Raw genomic sequence first — 24057 nt, forward strand, 5'->3', positions numbered from 1 at the left:
GCTTACCAACGATTCAGGAATGGCAAGAAAAGTTAATTGAATATTTAAAAATGGCAAAATTAACGGCAATAATCAGACACGTTCCGAGGCAAAAAAATAATAGGCGAATGGAAGTATGTTCAAGATTACTTGGAGAGAGAAGACATAGAGGTTAATTTAGCGAGATGCTTAGATTAGAACTTAAAAGGAGAAAATAAAATAAACCTAAAGTGAAATATTGATATGGAACAGATCAGGAGGAACAGCAAGAAGGAGAGAAGAAACAAAGGAACGCGTATTGTAAATAACAGGAAGTGATTTTTATTTTCTTTTTCCCCTTTTTTTCTATTTTATTCTGTTGTAGCTTTGTATATGTTTTTTCTTGTTTTTTACAAATTTACTTTGTATATAATTTGATTATTTTTCACTACTTTTTGTCCCTTTTTTCTTGTTATGTATGTTTTTTAAAAAAATGAATAAAGATTTGAGATGAAAAAAACAAAAAGGAAAACGCCCGGGTGTGGAACCCTGACTAACCGCTGCCGGTCAGTGCGGGTAATACCAAGCTGACTCAGAACGAAGGCAGCTTCCTGCGCGGGACTCCCAGGTTCAGCGGCCACAACCTTAAGCTCACCAAGTGCCGAAGTTTCCACTCAACTCACCTTGGGACGGGAGGCAGGCAGGCGGCCGGGCGAAGAAGGGACGCGCGCTCGGATCCTTCGCCATCGCGGGCCTGGGGCTCCCCCCTGGGGCCGTCGCGGGGACAGCGCGCCGGTCGCGGCGAGGGGCCGTCTCTCCTTGGCGCTCCTCCTCCTCCGGCTGCATCAGCGGTTCACGTGGGACTCCTTGGACGCGCCTCCGTCCTGGGCCGGTGGGGACGTCCCTCGATCCGGCCATGGCGCGACTCGCGCTCTTGCTGACCCTGATCCTGCCCGGTATCGCGCAGCAGCCGGCCGCCCGGCCGCCTCCCTTCTTCCCCGCCGCCGGCTCCGAACCGACCCGCAGCTGCTCCGTGGTGCTGGACCCCGTCTCCGGACAGCTGCAGACCGTGACTGGCTGGGTCCCCGCGGCCGTCGCCTGGGCTAACCTGACCGAGGGCATCCGAGAGACCGGGTAGGTAGGTAGGCGGGTAGGCAGGCAGGCAGGCAGGTGGGTGTCCGCCCATTGCAGCGGGTCAAATCGGTCCCCGGGGCAAGGCTGCGATCCTAGCCGGGTTTCCTTTTTTGTTGTTGGGACCACGCCCTGTTGGGCGAAGTCGGGCTTACTTGCGAGTAAACAGGCTGCTAGGACTGCCTTGCAAGGCGCGAGTGTTGTGATGAGCAGGGCCAGAGGAAGGAAGGGGTTTGCTTCCGAGTAAACGTGCATTGCAAGCGCCCGATTCTCGTGCACGTTTATACCGGGTGCTAGCTCAAATGAACACCGGGTGTTGTTGTTTTTTCATTGGAGGGGGTTACTTCCGAGTAAACGCGCAAAGGGATCGCGTTGCAAAAGCGCGCAGACCCGGAGTAGGTGCAAAATGAAGGCAGTGGGGTTTAAGTTCGTGCGTGCCACCCTGCGCTGCAAAAAGCGGTGCCTTCGGGGCAGGACTCCAGGGCCGCGTTTGGTAGAATGAGCAGGAGGGCGCCACAAACGCGAAAGGGACGGATTGCGACATTTTAAAGTAAACAATCACAAGACTCTGGGAGGGACATAAGAACATGAAGTCCAGAGTCTTAAGTAAGTTATCTGCAGCATTTATTTAAAAGCAGGACGCAGCAGGGAGGAGTGAGGTCTGCTGACTACTGAGAAACTCTTATGGGGTGTGCTGGCACGCATTGATTATCTCGAATTCGACACTACATGCTGTACCTGTAAACACCCACACCGATTCAATACAGGGCCAGTTGTGTTACAATTAAGATTAAGAATCCTCTATTCAACATACTCTTCAGTCTTCATTAATATACTGTATAATAATGGACTAATTTTTCCTTTACAGTGTTTATTTTTTAAAAAATAACCTGTTATCAACACAACTGACTCCATTAGATCCACATTTCATTTTTCTTAATTCATCTCGCCCTTCTTCAGTTGATCTTATTTCCCCTTTAAAAAGACCAAACCATTTAGTATGTAGTTGGAACTGTTCTATCAGATCCCTGGCTATTTTTTAAAACTGTTGTTTGCTAAGGTCTCAGAGTTGTTAGGAGACACCCACACACCCACACCATCTCCCCCCTTCCCTTCGCAGAACTACAATTACCAGAGTTCCCTGGGAATATGAATTGAGTGCCAAACCATTCTGGTTAAATTTCAGTTGTTTATGTCAGCCTGAGGGCCACATTCACTTCTGGGGAGCCTTCCAGGGGCCGTGTGCTGGAGGTAGAAGCGGGCACAGCACACTCACACACCCCTTTCTATTCAGGCAAGCAAGAGCCATGAACAGATTTCAAGGACACATACCAGGTGGGCAAAACAAAACACTCCAGGAGAGGTTGTGAAGCAAATCTGGGAAGCGATGGTGCAGCGGGGGGGGGGGAGAGAGAAGGTGTGTTTGTGAAGAGGGTATGACCTGGGGACAGTCCCAAGGGCCAGTTAGAGATTCCTGGAGGGCAGGATTTGGCTCCCCCAGGCCTGAAGTTCTTTCACACTAAAGTTTACGGGATGGGTCTTGAGTTTACATTTGACTTTTCCACACTCAACAAGCTTGACAGCTGATGACCCAAGTCATGGAGTTGGTAGGAAGCCTTCATACTGAGGACTAGAACAGACGTCCTCAACCTTGGCCTACAACTCCCATGATCCCTAGCTAGCAGGAGCAGTGGTCGGGGATGATGGGAATTGCAGTCTCAAAACATCTGGAGGGCCGAGGTTGAGGAAGCCTGGACCAGAAGCTTGAAGCTGATTTGAAGTGTGACAGAGGAGCTCATTTAAGGACTCAAGCAGAAGTGTGCTATATAGTGCAAGGAGGGAAAACTTGACAGATGGATTCCTTCGCTGGTCTTCTCAATACTTTTTATCCTCTCTCTTTCTGTCTCACTTATAGTTGGGCCTCCCTGGAACTAACCACCAATGAGAAGTATAATGACAGCCTCCAGGCCTACGCGGCAGGGCTGGCGGAAGCAGCTGTGTCTCAGGAGGTAAGTGTTGGCGTACGGCCTCCACCCTCCATGTTTTCCAGCTTTATTGAAGACCCTTATCCCATCACTTCAGCTCTCTCAGGACAAAACCATTTGAGGCATGCATTAACCTAGAAATTCACTTTCCATGATGGCACTTATGGAGGGTGAATACAGATGCAGTGGTCTCTGAACACGTGCAGAGTGCAGGACCCGAAAGCCATTGTTACATATTACCTGGAGCAGCAAGGAGCTACCCCCTGCCTGTTCTGAATGAACTTGAAAGATTCAGGAAGGGCTTCCAAACGCCGACTGAATATAGAAGGTTTTACTTGGAGTAGAGAGATTGAAATTAACATACCTAACTTAAGTTATAGGTCCCAATCCTGGCCAGTGAGGGTGAATTGAACATAGGAAGCTGCTTTATTATTATTCATCAATAATAATAATACAGTAATAATAATAATAATATTTATACCACGCCCATCTGGCTCGGTTTCCCCAGCCACTCTGGGCGACTCCCAACAGAATATTAAAAACACCGATAAAACACCAAACATTAAAAACTTCCCTACCTGACATTTAGAAGACATCTGAAGGCAGCCCTGTTCAGGGAAGTTTTTAATGTGTGACATTTTAATGTATGTTAATTTTTTGTTGGAAGCCGCCCAGAGTGGCTGGGGAAACCCAGCCAGATGGGCGGGGTACAAATAATACATTGTTGTTGTTTGTTTATTTCCTTGACATCTGATGGGAGGGCATGACACAGGGCAGGCACCACTTCCGAGAAGGCCCTCTGCCTGGTTCCTTGTTCAATATCCAGCTCAGTGTTGTCTACACTGACTGGCAGCAGATCTCCAGGGCTTCAGGCAGGATGGCATTCCCTGCCCTACCTGGGGATCCCATTGGGGATTGAACCTGGGACCTTCTGCATGCAAAGCAGACGCCCTACTGCTGAGCTGCAACTGCCTCTCGCTCTGGATCTAGCTGAGCTGCCTTAACTTTTTGTGCCTTTGCAGCTCATCTACATGCACTGGATGAACACAATGGTGGGCTACTGTGGGCCATTCAAGTACCAGACCGACTACTGCCAGAAGCTGAAGAAATACATCGAAGCCAACCTCGCCTGGATGATGCAGCTGATGGAGGCAGCGGGCGATTCTGAATATTGGTACCAGGTGCGGTATTCTGTTCTGAGGCTGGGGTGCCACCCGCGTCGTACCTTTAAATCGGTATCATTCTGCTTTATAAACAGACATGGCTTCCCCCAAAGCATCCTGGGAACTGTAGTTTGTTAAAGAGCGCTGAGAATTGTTAGGAGATCCACATACCCCATTACCCTCACTGGGCTTCAATTCCCATCATTCCCTGGGGATTGATTGTTAAACCGCAATATAGTGGTACCTTGGTTCACGAACTTAATCCGTTCCGGAACTTTAAACCAAAGCGTTCTTCAACCAAGACGTGCTTTCCCATAGCAGCCAGGAACTCAATTTGCAAATGGAACACACTCAACATGTTCTGCTTCCAAGGCAAAGTTCATAAACTAAGCTGTTCTTTTTTTATATATATAATTATTTATTAGATTTTCCAAATAAACACATTTAGGACATTATACAAAACAAACAAACAAACTCTTTTAACCAATCTTATTATTCTTAACCAAAAACATGCTCCGCCGAGCTTGACTTCCCTCCCTCCCCTCAAAAGGTTTTCTAATCAATTCTTATCTCGCAGTTCCTTTGTATCTAATCTTAGAATCAATTCGTAGGATTTATTTCACGCCTGCAAGTGTCTTCAAACCTTTACAGTTCATTTCCATATAATCCACAAATTTACTCCAATCCCTTAGAAACCTTGTCTCCCTCTGGTTTCGAATCCTGCTAGTCAGTCTCGCTAGTTCTGCATATTCAATCATCTTTGTCTGCCAGTCTCCAATTGTCGGTAAGTCCTGGGTCTTCCATTTTTGGGCTAATAGTGTCCTCGCCGCGGTTGTCGCATACAAAAAAAGGGTACTGTCCTCCCTAGTTATCTCTTGGCCTATCAGTCCTAACAGAAAGGCCTCTGGTCTTTTCGGAAAGGTATACTTAAATATCTTTTTCAGTTCATTATATATCATTTCCCAGTATCCTTTAACCTTTTCACATTTCCACCACATATGATAAAAGTCCCCTTCCTTTTCGTTGCATTTCCAGCACATTCTGTTACTCATTCTATACATAAACTAAGCTGTTCTTAAACCAAGGTACCACTGTAAAGGAAAACGAAAACATGCTGGCAAAAGCATGTCAGTTTGTGATACTGTTTTGCAAAAGCAGGCACTGTGTGATGAAAACCACGAATCAGAAAGAGGGGAGGGGGTTGACTGGTGGTGTCAAGGCCCACTTGTGGGTGGAACTGGGTAGTGAACCTTTAAACAACAAGCCGGATTTAAAAACGCAACTTAACTTTCACAAGGATATAATAGAACTAAGATGTTGTGGTGGTGTGAATTAATATATTGTGGTGGTGTGTTTTTACAAGCATTGTATGTGACTATATCATAAGCACAAATGCCTCTTAACAAAAACTAACTTACTAGGTTGCCAAATGTGCAAGTTGGCCCTTATGCTTCTGCTTATTAGGGTTGCCAACCTACTAAAACAGGCATCCCCAAGCTGCGGCCCTCCAGATGTTTTGCCCTACAACTCCCATGATCCCAAGCTAACAGGACCAGTGGTTGGGGAAGATGGGAATTGTAGTCCAAAACATCTGGAGGGCCGAAGTTTGGGGGGTGCCTGTACTAAAACTATGCTTAAAGATGCAAGGTGGCGTTTTAATCGTGACATTGGGAGAAGGCTCTAGTGCAGGCATCCCCATCAAACTGCGGCCCTCCAGATGTTTTGGCCTACAACTCCCATGTTCCCTACCTAACAGGACCAGTGGTCGGGGAGGATGGAAATTGTAGTCCAAAACATCTGGAGGGCCGAAGTTTGGGGATGCCTGCTCTAGTGGAGCCCATATGACATGCATAGCACGCAAATAACCCTAACTAGGGCCCTCAGAACTCTGAATAATTGTGCTCTTTGCACCTCTTGGCGAAAGTCCCTTTTTTGTATGCTGCAAGAGAAGAAAAGGTCCTACCAGCTACGAGAGGAGTCTTCTGGTCCTTCCAGTGCCGGAAAAACCAGTTGCTTAGCCACTAAAAAGCACACAGTATCCAGCTGCAGTGGCTCTCCTTCAAGTCCCAAGACACTGGGATATAACACCTTATAATAACATGAACATTAATGGCTGCTATTTTTGTTCCGTTTCATCTTGTGCAATTGTTGGAATGAATTAATATTCAGTCTGCAAGCTGGTGGGTTCATTGCCTTCCATATGGCAGCCTAATTGCTGTAAGCTCTCCCCCCACAAGCACCAAACTACGTCCGGGATTGTTTCTTGGCTGCCTTTAACGTTTGACTCTGTGATTCCTGTGTGTTCTCCATCAAAATGCCCAGGTACGCCTCGCCCTGCTGCAGCTCAAGGGCCTTGAGGATGGCTATAACGGCCGGGTGGCCTTCCCAATTGGCAAGTTCTCCATCGCACCCTTTGGCTTTCTGTAAGTCTTCTGTTCTTTTGCGCATGTGAGAAAATGCGGGAGTGGAGACATTTCACGGGTGCCTGGATTCTGCACAGGACTGACAATTGCACATGGTGTTTAAGCCTGGGGTCGTCAACCTGTTGGCGCCCATATTTAAACTGTCCTAGGCACCGTGCACACATGCCCTCACAACAGTTGCATGCAACACACCCACACCACAGACACAAGTACACACATAGAGTCCTGCCGCCATTGGCTGCACTCAGTTGGGGGTGTGTGTTTGCTTTAACCCCCCCTTTTTTTGCTAATTTGGAAGCCTAATTTTTTTTTACTGCAGCTGAGGAATACAGTGGAACCTCGGTTTATGAACACCTCGGTTTACGAATTTTCGGTTTATGAACGCCGCGGACCCATCTGGAATGGATTAATTCACTTTCCAAGCCCATCATCCAAGTCATTGATAAAGATGTTGAATAAGGAGACAAGCAAAGTTGAGCAACGAATTTCCCTTTCTAAGATCCCTGCCCAAGGTTTAAAATTCAGTGGTACCTCTGGTTGTGCACAGGATCCGTTCCGGAGCTCCGGCCGGATCCCGAGATGTGCGTATCCGGAAGTGCCACTTCTGCACATGCAAGCAGTGCGATTTAGCGCTTCTGTGCATGCGCATGCGGCGAAACCCAGAAAAATACTTCTGGGTTTGCCGTGTACGTATCCCAAAGGATACGTAACCAGAGGTGAACATAAGTAGAGGTACCACTGTACACGGTTTGAATGTGGGATGCCCCACCTTAATAATAATCGCTCCTGGTAGAGGCAATGATGGCAACCAACTTAGATGACTTTAAAAGAGGATTTACCCTGCCCTCAGGTCTTATGGTAAAGGGCAGGTAAGAAATCTAATATATAATCAATATCATACTTTGGAACTCCTTGCATATTGACATAAGGCAGGCATGTTAATTTTAGGCACCTCTTTTAGTTCGTCCTATACAGAGGAGTAGAACCTTGACATGTGATCTAGTCTGGTTTTTAGCTTATCATTGGTTTTAATTATTTTTTTGAATTATTAAAAAAATGGTTTTTTTAAAGTATTCTTTTTGTAAAACATGTTGAGGTTATTAATTCTTTTTTTAAAAAAAACCAAGCAGCGTATAAATTTTGTGAAATAAATAACTAAAAAGCATCGTCATGTGAATTGCCTCTGCTAGTTTGTTCCAGTTGGGGGGCGATTTGGAAGACCTGGAATCGGCCTTCAACAAATCTGGAAACCACCGGGTCCTTGGCTCTGGGTCCTGCTCAGCATTCATCAAGCTGTTGCCTGGCAACCAGGATCTCCTTGTCTCCCACGACACCTGGAATATGTACCAGTCCATGCTACGCATCCTCAAGAAGTATACTTTGCCGTTCCGGACTTCAGCCCGCAGTGAGTAGCAGGAAAAGGATGTGGGGTGGAGCAAGGGACCTTTGACCTCCAGATGTTATTGGACTGCGGTGCTCATTAGCCCCAGTCAGCATAGCCAGTGGTGAGAGATGATCCAGCAGGCTTTACAAAGGTCTTTCCTTTTCTTTTTTCTTTTGAAAAAGCAATAATCATAAATAAATAAGAATAAAAATGTGCAGCCCACCACCGAGACTATTCCATTGTAACTATCCAGCCACCCAAAATTTCAACACCTCTTGCGATGGTTTGACCCCTTTCCATTTTAATAGTACAAATTCTACAAAACCCCTCCATATCTCCTCAAAATCATTTCTCTTGCATATTCCCCGTCTTACCTTAATGGCACATGTTGATTTATCACAGGCTTCCTCAAACTTGGCCCTCCAGATGTTTTGAGACTACAATTCCCATCATCCCTGACCACTGGTCCCGCCAGCTAGGGATCATGGGAGTTGTAGGCCAAAAACATCTGGAGGGCTGAGTTTGAGGAAGACTGATTTATCATTTAATAGCTATACCCCACACCTCTTTATACCATTCTTCCATTTTATATTCTGCTTGCCCCTTTGACTTCCTAGCTATCATAATAATTCATGCAGCTGTCAATCAATTTGTGAGCAAGTCCTTCATAGCCTGCGAACCTTCCACCCCATCGTAAATTGATAATAATGCTACCTCTGGACTTTCGGTCCAGCTTTAACCCAGTGATTTCTGTTATCTCCTTTAACACCCTTTGCCAGAAAAATTGTACATATTTACACCCCCACCACATGTGAAGATAATTCCCGGTTTCCTGGCATCCCCTCCAACTTAACACCAAATATTTCTTGTTTATTTGATTTAATCTGAATGGTGTTAAATACTGTTATAAGAAAAAACTGCTCCTTTCCCCTTATGGGGTATCCATGAGCCCATATAGAGTCCTTAAGTAGATTCCCTATTGGTAGAAGAAAATAACAGAGGCCAACCAGAGAATATTGAGAAGCAAAACAGCTAATAAGCCTGATCTTTATTAAACTGTTTCAACAGGTTCCCCCACTCACCCCACGCAGGGAGGGAGGAGAGGAACCCCCGAACAATGGTGTGCAAGCCCTTATATAGTCTTTTGAAATTGCCCACCCTGTAGCTCAAGACCACCCCCCAAAACATCATACATACATCACAGAAGGAGACCATCTCCAACAAAAATACAAAAATCCTGTTTGTCACAATACCTGATAATGGCCACTGATTGCTCTACCTGGGCAGCCTGGCCATTCTTTTGTGATGGTAAATATTCAGTTCCTGAATCCAGGCCACAGGCTCACCCTATTCATACACAAATACACCCTTGAGACAGGATTTGTGAGCAAAGAGACAATGGGGAGGTTTTCCCCATTTGCCTCCCATACTGCAGAGGAGTATTTGAGCTCACTGGGGAAGTCAAAATGGCTCCAGGGTTGCTCTCCTGTACAATTTCAGACACGTGGTTTATATACCACAGAGCCTAGGGCTTGCCGATCAGAAGGTCGGCGGTTCGAATCCCCGCGACGGGGTGAGCTCCTGTTACTCGGTCCCAGCTCCTACCAACCTAGCAGTTCGAAAGCACATCAAAGTGCAAGTAGATACAGTGGTACCTCGGTTTACAAACACAATTGGTTCTGGAAGTCTGTACTTAACCTGAAGCAAACTTTCCCATTGAAAGTAATGGAAAGTGGATTAATCTGTTCCAGACGGGTCCGCAGAGTACTTAAACTGAAAATACTCAAACCGAGGCGTACTTAAACCGAGGTATGACTGTAAATAGGTAACCGCTACATCAGTAAGGTAAACGGCGTTTCCGTGTGCTGCTCTGGTTCGCCAGAAGCGGCTTTGTCATGCTGGCCACATGACCCGGAAGCTGTACGCCGGCTCCCTCGGCCAATAAAGTGAGATGAGCGCCGCAACCCCAGAGTCGGTCACGACTGGACCTAATGATCAGGGGTCCCTTTACCTTTACCTATTTTATATTTTGGACCTTAGAGTACTTATAACATTACTATCTCCAAAGTAATTTATAATTTTCTTTTATTCTTATAAGAATCGAAGGTCTTTACTGGAGTGGGGAGGGGGGGTGTCTGTTGCCAGGGAAGTGCTGATGGCTGCTTGCAATTGGGCTCCCCAGGTGACAGCTTGATCCCCGGGTATGTCCAGTCTTTCTCCTCCTACCCAGGCGCCATCTTCTCTGGTGATGACTTCTACATCTTGAGTAGCGGCTTGGTGAGTGGCCCCTGTCTCTTCCACTGCTGTCCTAGATAGGGAGTTATTTAACCTTGCAACCAGCATGCAGAACCTTCCTCTGCTGCAGATGTCATCCAAGATGGGTTCAAACTGAAGCCTCTGGAGACTTGGCTGGATATACAGTGGTGCCTCGCAAGACGAATTTAATTCGTTCCGTGAGAATGCATTGAAATTTCTTTTTTTGCCCATAGGAACACATGAATTAAAATTCAATGCATTCCTATGGGAAACTGCGATTCGCAAGACGAATTTTTCGCAAAACAAATTCGTCTTGTGAGTCACCATCAGATCGCAAGACGCATGCGTCTTGCGAAAAATTCGTCTTGCAGGGCATTCGTCTTGTGAGGTACCACTGTAGCTAGTAGCATGCAGAATAGCAGGTCCTGCACTCAGGCCAAACACGATTCAGTAGGAATATAGAAAGCTGCCTTATATTGATTCTGGCTCAGTATTGTCTACACAGACTGGCAGCAGCTTTCCAGGATTTCAGACAGGGAGTCTTTCCTAGGCCCAATGCTAGAGATAGAACCAGGGACACAACCCCCACTTCCAGATCCCAGGTCGAGAATCCAATTGGTGCTACTGGGACAGTCATAGAATTGCAGAGTTGGAAGGGACCCTGAGGATCATTTCGTCCAACCCCCTGCAATGCAGGAATATGCAGCTGCCCCATACGGGGATCGAACCTGCAACCCTGGCATTATCAGCACTATGCTTTAACCAACTGAGCTATCATTGGCCCTGTTGAAGGACACAGAGGCTGCCTTGATAGCCTTTGAAAATTCCTCCCGTTTGGGAAAACATCAAGCAAATTGCTTTATTTCTGCGCTTTTAGAAATCACTGAAATCCTTCAGATAATCTCATAGGAACACAGGAAACTGTATTGTATGTACAGGGTCAGACCCATTGGTCCATTTGGCTCTGTATCATCAACACATTGGCTGGCAGTGGCTCCCCAGGGTTTCGGACAGGGTCTTCTCCCGGCCTTATTTGGAGATGCCATAGGGCAGCCTTTCTCAACCTTGGGTCCCAAGTTGTTGTTGGCCTACAACTCCCATCATTCCTAGCTCGCAGGACCCGTGTTCAGGAATGATGGGAGTTGTAGTCCAACAACATCTGGGGAGATTGAGAGGCTGAGAAAGGCTGGCGTACGGGTTGAACCTGGCACATTCTGCGTGCAAAGCAGGTGTCCTCCCGCCGAGCTAGGACACTTCCCTCCATCGGACAACCTGGGGTTCCCAGATGCAAGGCTTGCTCAGGGCCTTTTCCCTCTGCAGGTATCCCTGGAAACCACCATTGGGAACAGCAACAGCAGCCTGTGGACGTTCATTCAGCCCGAGGAGAGCGTCTTAGAGTGGCTGCGCAACATCGTGGCCAACCGGCTGGCAACAAGTGGGATGGAGTGGGCGGCCATTTTCCAGAAGTTCAACAGCGGCACGTGAGTGGAGGGGCCGTAGCTCCATAGGTAGAGCACAGGCCCTGCATGCAGAAGTTCCTGGGTTCAATCCCCAATGGCGTCCCCAGTTTGACGGGATCAGGTAGAAGCTGGCGTTGTTAAAGTTGCGAAACAACAAAGCGCAGGACAGAGCAATGGAGATATTTCTGAACCTGCAATGGGATATCAGCTCCGCCCAAGGCGTGACGGAAAATAGCAACAACCGGGGGAAAGATAGACATAACATTTTACAAGGACAGGAAGAAACACCACAGACAGAATAATTGCCACACACAGGAAGAACAAGGGGCCTCACTAGTATTTCTATAAATCATTTAATGTGTCAACACGAATAGAAGTTATTAATATTGCAGTTGTTGCGTAAGGGATTATTATTTTGACCAGAATGTAATTTAAATTACAGTGGTGCCTCGCTAGACGAATGCCCTGCAAGATGAATTTTTCGCTTAACGAAAGGATTTTTTGAGCGGAGGTTGCCTCGCGAGATGAATTCGTTTTACGAAAAATTCATCTAGCGAATCGCGGTTTCCCATAGGAATGCATTGAAATTCAATTAATGCGTTCCTATCGGCAAAAAAATAATAAAAATTTTTAATGCATTCCTAGGGGATTTGCTAGACGAATTTTTCGTTATAAGAATTGACCCGTGGAAAGAATTAAATTCGTCTAGCGAAGCACCGCTGTACCAGTAATAAGATTTTGGAACGCAGAAATAAAGAAAAACATCAAACCATTGATTCTAGCACGTGAGGGGGCACCTAAATTATATAATTTGATATTTGAATGATAGGTATTAGTAACTGTATTATAATTTGGAATTGTTGCAATGAGGCTATTGGATGGTAATCAAAAATTAATAAAAATTATTATAAGAAAAAGAGAGAAGAAGCTTTGCTGCCCAAGATCCAGTTAGGCTATGGCAGGCATCCCCAAACTTCGGCCCTCCAGATGTTTGGGACTACAATTCCCATCTTCCCCGACCACTGGTCCTGTTAGCTAGGGATCATGGGAGTTGTAGGCCAAAACATCTGGAGGGCCGCAGTTTGGGGGTGCCTGGGCTATGGGAAATGAAGCAAGATGGATAAATCTTGCTCACGCGTGCTTCATCTTTAAAATCTTTACAACAATCCTGCAAGGTAGACTATTATCCCTGTTTGCAGACAGAAGATGTGGATTAGGCTGAGAGGGAGCAGCTTGATTCAAGGGCCCCTAGGCCACTTTCACGCCACCCTTAATTCAAAAAGCATTGTGCGCATGCTAGGCACTCACCTGTTCTGCTTCTTTGCCACAGGTACAATAACCAGTGGATGATCGTGGATTACAAATCTTTCGTCCCGGGGAAGGCCAGCCTCCAGAAGGGCGTCCTCACGGTGCTGGAGCAGATCCCGTAAGTGCTCCAAACTGTACCTTGTTGGGCAAGCAGGGATGCCCAGCTCTCGCCCTCATCTCCACACACCTTTAAATATTGCGCTTTCCCTGCTTAATAGTGGCTAGGTTTACCTATAACACTGAGCCCAGCATCTTGGCTTACTGAGCTAGGATTAGTGCAAGCAGCTGTGAACCATGACACTGTAAGGGGGCGGAGTTACAGAGAACAGACCCCCATCATAAAGTCCAGCTCCTCAACCAGTCAGAGCTCCAGCAGCGGAGCTGCACCCAAGAGCCGCAACTGCAGCCTAGAGCTCCTATACAGGAAATGGCCAGCGCAGGAGCCCTTCCCCCCAACGCCTGATTTGAGGCGTGCCAGCTCCCGTAGGAGCAAGGGGCGGCGCTTTGGGGTCCCCAAACTACTTTGCTGGGCGCGTAGCCGGAAAGCGCCATTGCACTGTAAATAAGTATGCACCAATAAAAGTCTTAAAGACACGACGGTGTGGCGCGTCGTTACTCGAGGGTAGCCACCAGCATCCCTGACAGACACTATAATATTATTTAGTCTTGCTTTGGTTTTATAGCCCACACTTCGTCACAAAGCAGAGGAGAAAAAAACATAGCTCGGTGACAGAGCATCTGCTTTGAATGCAGAAGGTCCCTGTTTCAATTCCCAGCGTCTCCAGGTAGGGCTTTCAAGGGACCTGCTGCTAGTCAGCGGCTGAAGCCCTGGAGAGCTGATGCTAATCAGGGCAGACAGGTAAAGGTAAAGGACCCCTGGATGGTTAAGTCCAGTCAAAGGCGACTGGGGTTGCGGTGCTCATCTGACTTTCAGGCCAAAGGAGCTGGCGTTTGTCTACAGACAGCTTTCCGGGTCATGTGGCCAACATGACTAAACCGCTTCTGGTGCAACGGGACACCATGACGGAAACCAGAGCGCACGGAAATGCTGTTTACCTTCCCGCCGGAGCGGTACCTATTTATCTACTTGCACTGGTGTATTTTCAAATGGCTAGGTTGGCAGGAGATGGGACAGAGCAACAGGAGCTCACTTCGTGGCGGGGATTCGAACTGCCGACCTTCTGATCGCCAAGCCCAAGAGGCTCGGTGGTTTAGACCACAGTGCCACCCGTGTTCCTCAGGGCAGACAGTACTGAACTAGATAGGGCAATCGTTTGATTCACTGTTACTAGACAGGTAGGTAGCCGTGTTGGTCTGATGTAGTCGAAACAAAAAATAAAAAAAAATTCCTTCCAGTAGCACTTTAGAGACCAACTAAGTTTGTCATAGGTATGAGCTTTCGTGTGCATGCACACTTCTTCAGATACACTGAAACAGAAGTCACCAGACCCTTATGTATAGTCAGAGGGTGGGGAGGGGTATTACTCAGAAGGGTGGTGGGAATGGGTGATTGGCTGATAGGAGTGGCAAACCTGTTGATGACTGTTAACGACTGCTAACGACTGCAATTGGTCTTGCAGGAAAAAGCAAGGGCTGAGGTGCTAAAGAAAGCTTGATCATGTATAGTGAGATAAGAATCCAGTGTCCTTATTCAGACCAGGTCTCTCCATGATTTTCAGCTTGGTAATGAGTTGCAATTCAGCAACTTCTCTTTCCAGTCTGTTTCTGAAATTTTTCTGTAATAAAACAGCTACTTTGAGATCTTGTATAGAATGTCCTGGGAGATTGAAGTGTTCTCCTACTGGTTTCTCTGTCTTGTGATTCCTGATGTCAGATTTATGTCCATTTATCCTTTGGCGTAGGGTTTGGCCTGTTTGTCCAATATAGAGAGCTGAAGGGCACCGTTGGCATTTGATGGCATACACAATGTTAGAAGACATTGTTAGAAGACAACAGGTTTGCCACTCCTATCAGCCAATCACCCATTCCCACCACCCTTCTGAGTAATACCCCTCCCCACCCTCTGACTATACATAAGGGTCTGGTGACTTCTGTTTCAGTGTATCTGAAGAAGTGTGAATGCACACGAAAGCTCATACCTATGACAAACTTAGTTGGTCTCTAAGGTGCTACTGGAAGGAATTTATTTTTTATTTTTTGTTACTAGACAGTCTACGATTTAATTCAGCTATTTAATTTGGCATTAGCTCAATGGTTCCAGCACTTGCTTTGAATGCAGAGAGCCTTAGGTCAATCCCCAGCGGCGTCTCCCGATAGGCGTGACCGCCTTCCTGAAATCCTGGAGAGCCTCTGCCTATCATTGCAGGCAATACTGAACTAGATGGACCAGTGATTTGACTTGGTACAAGGCAGCTTCCCACTGCACCTGGGAGGAGATGAGAGTCTTCCCAGCACTGAGACTTGAGTGCCCGACTTTCCCTCCGACCTCAAAATAATAATATTTCTGTCTTTCCAGGGGGATGGTGGTTTTTGACGACAAGACGGAACTGCTCTACCAAGAAGGCTACTGGGCGAGCTACAATGTGCCGTAAGGATTTCATTTCACTTTTAATTAGTATACCGCCTTTCTCTGCACACGAGGCAGTTTATAGTAGCAAAATATAGAACAAGGAACACACACATTATCATAATCCCCCCCCTTTTCCCCCTTTAATAACCATTTATTGATTTTCCAAAAATAACGGAACGGAAAAGAAAAAAATCATAATCGGATTAAACCATAATTTTTGGGTCGACTTCACTTCACCCCTCCTCTTGGTTCCATTGTAATATACTTGCTTATGCATGTCCATAAAACCTTATATACTTAACAATCCAATTTTAAAACCACCTTCATCTTATTACAAGTGACTTTTAAAAGTTAAACTAATGTAAAAATCTGTACACAAAGCTTTCAAAATATGCATTGAACAGTTGCCCTTTTTTGTAATAATTTGTCCTGCATAGTTCAGTAATTTATTTTGCCAGTCTTCTTCTTTATCTTCTTTGGCTGAGGCTTCTTCCTTCCATAGGGGCTGGCTGGTCTTGGCCTGGCATCCAGTCTTGCATATCAGAACAAAGTCTTTCGCTCAAACAATCCATCAATATCATAACTTCAGGTTTTTTTTTAACAACAATCATTTCCCACATTTTCTTCAAATCTGTATATGTCTTTCCCCAGGTCTTTTTGATAACTTTACATTGCCACCACATATGGTAGCATCTTAAACCTTTTGCCCTCCCTTCTTGTTTCTTCTCTAGCACAGTCAAAGCCTCCCAAATCATTTCACACGGGGTACCATCTTTCATAATCTGATCCGATACAAAAAATAATGATACATAACTTCAAAATGGAACAACTTACATCAAATGAAGTTGTTGCTTAGTTGTTTAGTCGTGTCCGACTCTTCGTGACCCCATGGACCATAGCACGCCAGGCACTCCTGTCTTGCACTGCTTCCCGCAGTTTGGTCAAACTCATGTTCGTAGCTTCAAGAACACTGTCCAACCATCTTGTCGTCTGTCGTCCCCTTCTCCTTGTGCCCTCCATCTTTCCCAACATCAGGGTCTTTTCCAAGGATTCTTCTCTTCTCATGAGGTGGCCAAAGTATTGGAGCCTCAGCTTCACGATCTGTCCTTCCAGGGAGCACTCAGGGCTGATTTCCTTAAGAATGGATAGGTTTGATCTTCTAGCAGTCCATGGGACTCTCAAGAGTCTCCTCCAGCACCATAATTCAAAAGCATCAATTCTTCGGCGATCAGCCTTCTTTATGGTCCAGCTCTCACTTCCATACATCACTACTGGGAAAACCATAGCTTTAACTATACGGACCTTTGTCGGCAAGGTGGTGTCTCTGCTTTTTAAGATGCTATCTAGGTTTGTAATATTCAATAATCTGTTAGAATATAATGTCGTGCCACTGAAAAACCTTCCTTCGGGAGCTAAGCGACAACCTCTGGATTGAGCCGCGATCTAGTCCGACACCAGACAATGTGTTCTAGTGCCAAACTAGGACTTGGAGAAACCTGAACTCAGATCCCCACTCGGCCGTGAAGCTCACTGGGTGACCTCGGGCCAGTTGCTTCCTCTCTCAGCCTAACCTACCTTGCAGGGTTGTTGTGAGGATTAAATGGGGGGGGGGAGAGAACTACGTGTGCCACCTTCAACTCCTTGGAGGAAAAGCAGGCTGTAAATGCAACAAATAAATAATAGACTCCCCCCCCCCCCCGCACCCCGGCACTGCTCCATGGCTTTTTCTCCACACCCAGGTATTTTAAAGAAATCTTCAATACCAGCGGCATTCCTCAGCTGGTTCAGAAATATGGCGACTGGTTCACCTATGAGAAGAATCCCCGAGCCCAGATATTCCGGCGCAACCAGACGCTGGTCCGGGACCTGGGCTCAATGATCCAGCTCATGAGGTAAGACGTCAGCCCATGCTGCCCCCTGCAGGCTGGGAGTTGCATGAACAAAGAATGGATACTACAGTGGTACCTCGGCAAAGTGCCGCGGAACCTGGATGTAAACACTTCCAGGTCCGCGCCATTTGTAAACGGAGGCGTTCGTAAACGGAGGTAGGCGTAAACTGAGGTTCCACTGTACACCGCTTTCTCCTTGCTGTTGAAACAGGGTTGGGTTGCAAGCTGGACATCACATTTTTTGGAGCAAGGCATGAATTGGAGAAAACGTTGACTTAGAAATTGGATTGGGTGTTCACCAGCTCGTGTGAAACACTGTCCCTGGTTGAGATGGAGAAGATCTTTGCTCATTATTTTGTTGGAAAGCCAGGATAATTGATGACTCCTTGGTTTGTCAACTGGAGGAGTTAATAAGGAGAATGAGCAATACAATCAAGCAGAGGCTGGGTACTTTTTTCTTTTTCTTGCACAGGGTTCCCGCTTCATGCTAGTGGTATATAGGTGGTCACCCTTCTTTACAAGATGGCTTGCGTTTCCAATTAAAAGCAAAAGGTTGCGTTTCAGTTGGCCCGTAGGCCTTTTGTCCAAACTCACTGTGTTTTGCAAATTGAGTATCTTCCAAAACCATCCAGGCCCTAGGCGATCGCTGATCCTAATGAATTTGGTATAATTCCTCCTGCTCCATCTTCTTTAGAGGTCTCTGTGTGTATATGGACCAACATAGGGGCCGACATTTTTGGGCTCTCCTTGGGTGAGTAGCTAAGAGGACCATCACAGTGAGCCCTTGCCCACTATGCCATCGCTTGAAGCCCTGACTGTTCTGTCCCCATTCACATCCTCCCTGTGCTTCTCCATGCAGGTACAACAACTTCCCGAAGGACCCACTGTCCCGGTGCCAAAGCTGTGATCCGCCACAGAATGGTGAAAACGCCATTGCTGCCCGCTCAGACCTGAACCCTGCTAATGGCACCTACCCCTTTGGGGCCCTGCATCAGAGGCCACACGGAGGCACCGATATGAAGGTATGGGGTTAAGAATATCATAACATCAAAAGAGCCTGTTGGATCAGGCCGATGGTCCCATCTAGTCCAGCATCCTCTTCTCACAGTTGACGTAGAAATTTTTTATTTTAATCATGTTTCAATATTAATTCCACTTAACCTTGATGATGATGATGATATTGATTGATTGTGGTACGGAAGCTGTACTTCTCAGGATAGAGCAGGGCTGTGTAGAATTATTAAAACAGCAGAGAGCATTATTGGCTGCTCACTCACCACCTTAGAACAAATCTACACCACCAGGTGCCATAGAAAAGCACTAGACATATCAAGAGATCCAACGCACCCTGGTCACCATTTCTTTGAGCTCCTGCCATCGGGACGGAGATATAGAACAATGCAGGCAAGAACAAGCCGTCTCAGTTTCTTCTCTAGAGCAATTTTGGCCTTAAATGGAAAGACTGCACTTTGAAGTCATCTTATTTTACTTGTTATTTTGTATTATATTTACTGTTTTTAATTAGGTTTCGTAATTTTGGATTATGCGGAATGCTTTATCTGAGTGGATGTAGCAACCGAGTAATTTCATTGTTCCCGCAAGGGGACAATGACAATAAAGATATCTTAATCTTATCTTAATCTTAAGCAAACAATAATTTTAATAACAACAGCAGCAGCAGCAACAAAACAACAACAACACTATATTATTTATACCCCACCCATCTGTCTGGGTTTCCCCAGCCACTCTGGGCGGCCCACAACAGAATATTAAAAATACGATAAAACATCAAACATTGAATATCTTCCCTAAAAAGGGCTGCCTTCAGATGTCTTCTAAAAGTCAGATAGTAGTTTATTTCCTTGACGTCCACAGGGCGGGCACCACTGCCAAGAAGGTCCTCTGCCTGGTTCCCTGTAACCCAGGCATCCCCAAACTGCGGCCCTCCAGATGTTTTGGCCTACAACTCCCATCAGCCCTAGCTAACAGGACCAGTGGTCAGGGATGATGGGAATTGTAGTCCAAAACATCTGGAGGGCCAAAGTTTGGGGATGCCTGCTGTAACCTCACTTCTCGCAGTGAGGGAACCGCCAGAAGGGCCCTCGGAGAGAATATATTAGGCTTGGTTTTGTGTGCCTGCATTTTTATGACTCCTCCGCTGCATTCCTTTCCTATCTGACCCCGGAAATTGGCACAACTGGTCCTTCGGGATGTTTTGCTATGTCTATGTTTCGCGTTAGCACCAGGGTGAAGCCGAGCATCTCCTTGAGATGTTCCAGGGACACAGATGGGAGAGGAATGTCAACGGCCCCCACTGAAGGCTCAGTTGCTAAGACAACTGAGGTTAAAGTGTGATAGTTAGGGCCAAATGGTTTGGGGGCACCCCAAGGTAATCACAGGGGAGCCAGTTTTAAACAGCTATTCTTTGATAGATATTTCCATTGCAAATGTAACAGCAAGGAAAAAATAATGTCTGCTCATGTTCACAGTAAGAATAAACCATGAATCCTGATTTAAACATTTAGATTAGATTAGATTAGATTTCTTTATTGTCATTGTGTAATTACAATGAAATTGGATGCTATCCCATAAAATCAAAAACAAGAAACAAAACAAAAAACACATTTTCAGCCACACATGCACATGCCTACACAACTCTTCAGGTCAATTATTTAGTTACAGTATTTAAGATGGATATAGCTTTTGGGTAGAAACTGTTTTTTACTCTATTTGTTCTTGATTTAATTGTTAATGGAATATTAATGGAAGCAGGACAGATAAAAGAAAGTGCTTCTTTTCACAGTGGGAAATGTTGTGGGTAGCAGGAAAGTATAGATGGATTAAATATTATCCTTCCTAACTCATGCTAGTGAGTTTATTCATACAACAATCTACATTCCCCTCTTTACATAGCAGGAAACTAGTTGGTAGATTCGTTAGAATCTCTTAACTTAAGCAATCCGATCTGGCTTTGTTCAGATTGGGTTTGGCTCCTGGTAAGTCTCCTTTTGTCCCTCCTAAAGAGAATAAAGATTAAGAGGCTTCTTTTAAAAGTAATAAGAAGTTTACTCACATTTAGTTCACAGTTGGGTCCCTGAAGGCAGGCTTTAGCTTAGAGTTACAGAAAAGGGTTTGAGTTCATCCCGTATGGGAATGAGCTGGTGGCTGAGAGCCAGCAGACAGCAAAAATATCAAGAGAGCATGGCATCAAGAGGAAGAAGAGGAAGGTGGTTGCGTGACTGGCCCTTTTGCTAGTTCTGGAAGGGCCACACCCACCTACCTGGTCACATGCAAAGGAAGGATGCTCCCGACCAGGTGTAACAGGAAGTTCAGCTGGCTGGACTAACCTTCCCCTGCCTGCAAACAGGAAATGTTGCATTTGACCGTTCATGTTACACCCCACAAGTGCGTAGGTAAACTATGGGACTTCCTGGCACAGGAGGCAGTGAGGACCACCAACCTTAAAAGATGACAAATGCATGAAGGATAAGGCGATCGGTGGCTGCTAGCCGTTATGGCAGGGCTATGCCTCCACAGTTGGAGACAGTAATGTTTTTTTTTTAATGCTGCTTGCTGGAAACCGCAGGAGGGGAATGTGCTGCTGTTGTGCTTGGGTTCTGCATGTGGGCTTGTTGGGGCATTTGGTTGGCCACTGTGAGAACGGGATGCTGGACTAGATGGGTCATTGGCCCGATCCACCAGGCTCTTCTTAGGCTCTCAAGCAGTCCCTGTGCCACATCTGATTCCAAACAAGAGTGATGATGATCAGATACACATTCAAATGAACGAAAGGGCAAAGAGACTTTCACACCATCGAGGAATGTACTGGTGGGTGTTAATTCTTCAAACCTTGAAGTGATTTTGCAGCCATAAGGATCTACTGTCACTTTCTGTCCGTTAGTCCCCACCACACAAGGATATAATTGTAAAAACGCATGTAAAATATAATTTACTAGCAGTCTAATGCCCAGGGTTGCTTCGGAATTCCAAGAAAACAAAAACAAAAAAACCCCAGGGTAGTTTTGACATATGCAGTTGAAATCAGGGGAGTTTTGAAAGGTTCGATCCACCATCTTGATTCAAAATGACATCCAATTATACCCAAACATAAACGAAGACCTGCTCCTTGATTTCAGGAGCCATCTTGTACACTTGGGTTAAAATCAGTAACAGTTCTGAAAGGTTCAGGTCCACCATTTTGATTCAAGATGGTGTCGGATTGTATCCCAAACGTAGGCAGAATCCTGCTCCTTCATCTGAGGAACCATCCTGCCAGAATTGGTTTTCAAGTGGTGGGAGGCAGCAATTTTGGGGAACACTAGCACAGGTCATTGCGTCCGTGACACTGCCTCACCTTCCTTTTGCCAGGTCACTTCCTTTGAGATGGCCAAGAACTACAGTTTCATTGCCACCAGCGGGCCAACCTGGGACAACCTACCTCCTTTCCAATGGACCTCCTCTCCCTACCGCAATCTGATACATATGGGCCATCCTGACCTCTGGAAATTCTCGCCCATCCAGGTCCGCTGGGACTGATGCCCCACGGGCTGTGTGTGTTGGTGTGTCAAACTCTTCCCATCATGCTCGACACGACCCCAGCTGGTGCTGTGGGCCCTTGTGGGTGAGCGGGTCGCTTTTCTCGAAAGGGTAAAGGTGCTTTATAATGAATGGATACAATTGGGGCTATTCATATACTGTGATTCCACAGACACGGGGGGGGAAGCGCTGGATTTGGCTGCCTGCAAATCCTAACTTTCTGTTTGTTTGCTTGTTTGCTTTTCAAAGTTTCTAGTCCTTATGGACGCAACAATAAGCCTTGAAAGAGTCCAGCCAAATGCCTGCTTCCAGCTCATTAAGCCAGATGGGTGGCTGAATTAAGATTGCTGGTGCTCAGGAGTAAAGTGAATTACTGGGGGTGGGGGGAGAAGAGGGAGGGGTGTGTGAAATCCGCAAGCCTCAGCTGCTGAACCCTACTCCCCCCCCCAGTTTAGCCAAATCGCACTTCCCCCTAAAACAGCCTAAAAATAAGTTAAGGGGGTTATCACAAAAAGTAAAAGGGGGGCATTCTTCCACCTCCTACCCCTCCATTAATTACGCCATGCATAATTCCTTGCTCCCAGTCACCAGTCTAGCTGCCGCATTCTGGATTAGTTGCAGTTTCCGGGTCACCTTCAAAGGTAGCCCCACGTAGAGCGCATTGCAGTAGTCCAAGCGGGAGATAACTAGAGCATGCACCACTCTGGGAATGTTGGGGAAATGGTATAAACCACTCCAGAAGTGGTTTTTATGTCATGTGGAAGCTGGAAAATAATGCAGGAATTAACATTTAGGGGAATGTCAGAAAAATACAATCCCCCATTGTGTGAATGCAGCCTATGGGTACAGAGACCTCCCTACATATAAAGCACAGAGTTGGTATTTTCTCTGCATGGGCATCGGGGGGGGGGGGGAGGCTGTTCAGCACGCAGTGTAACATGGGGAGCAGAAAGTGCTGACGCGGAAGAAAGTGGATCTGGAACTACTGACAGAACACAGGGTGATCTTCTGCAGAGAACTGCAGGGATCTCCACCTCTCCAGCTGTTTAACCATAGCAACAACCAAACAACGCCTTCCTCCCCTAAATATATTGCTCAATTGAAGAAAGCTTGGAGCAACTAGGAGTTGAGTTTTTGTGTGGAAGGACTGTATGCTCAGTTCTGTGTAGATGCTCCAAAAAAAGACTTCCGGGGCTCAAATTTATACCCCCCCCCCCAGTCTCTGTCTTTTGCACTAAGTCTCCAGTTGGTGGTTTAGAAAGGGGGGAGGAGGTGTCTATTTAAACAAAGCTTGCCCACCCCCTGCTTGAGCCAATGTGGGCTTTATATTCTAATTACACTACAAGCATGAAAAACGCGAGGGGAAACCCAAAACAGCAATTTGCCTTCAATGCTTAGGAGTTTCAAGGGACGTCTTTCCTCTCCTCTTTTCCCCCCCTTATACATGAGCCCAAAAGGATATGAATCTGTTGGTAGAATAAACTCTGTCCCTGTGGATCAGGGTATATGAGTGTATTGGTCAGTCATATGAAGGGAATTCGGTCTTGCCTTGTATGATCAAAAGTTATTTTTATGATTTACGTATTTTATTTTTGGTCTTAATAAATATCAACACTAACTTGACACCCCATGTTCTGCTTCAAGGTCTGATATTTTCCCAGAGGAAACAAGGCAGGAATCGTTTGAAATCACCAGTTAGGTGTATACAGTCACATCCCCTCTATCACACACACACACACACACACACACACACTTCTCTCTCCCACACACCCTTGCTTCCCTCTTTCACACACACATTTTACCTGTTTCTATCACTCACACACCTTAAGGCCAGTGTCATCTCAGGTTATGCTGGCAGAAACAGGTGCACCAATCACTTCTCAGCAACCATAGTGATAACACATGAAGAGGAGAGAAGGGGGGGATGGAGACTCCCTCAGGGCAACACATAACCGGGGGGGGGGGGTTGGACGGAGGAGAGGAGGGAAATCACAGGGATAAGCCAGGGGTGGGGGGAAGAGGAGGCATAATAGG

The 24057-nt window shown here is 46.2% G+C and overlaps 1 protein-coding gene across 2 annotated transcripts; it reads left to right on the forward strand.

Annotated features, from left to right (window-relative positions):
- Nucleotides 1-842: 842 nt before the first annotated feature.
- On the forward strand, nt 843-23646 carry PLBD2 (phospholipase B domain containing 2). 2 transcript variants are annotated; one of them, XM_035098403.3, is made up of 12 exons: nt 843-1092; nt 3005-3098; nt 4097-4255; nt 6560-6660; nt 7851-8065; nt 10227-10321; nt 11621-11781; nt 13091-13186; nt 15545-15616; nt 17338-17490; nt 18347-18509; nt 21856-23646. In XM_035098403.3, the coding sequence occupies exons 1-12, from the start codon at nt 875-877 to the stop codon at nt 22021-22023; spliced, it is 1695 nt and encodes a 564-aa protein (XP_034954294.3). In that variant the 5' UTR covers nt 843-874; the 3' UTR covers nt 22024-23646. The 2 variants fall into 2 exon arrangements, with proteins under 2 accessions (XP_034954294.3, XP_088515798.1); XM_088659672.1 differs by lacking the exon at nt 17338-17490.
- Nucleotides 23647-24057: the final 411 nt, after the last annotated feature.

Source organism: Zootoca vivipara, chromosome 16 (assembly GCF_965207765.1).
Source record: "Zootoca vivipara chromosome 16, rZooViv2.hap1.1, whole genome shotgun sequence".
Lineage (NCBI taxonomy): Eukaryota > Metazoa > Chordata > Lepidosauria > Squamata > Lacertidae > Zootoca > Zootoca vivipara.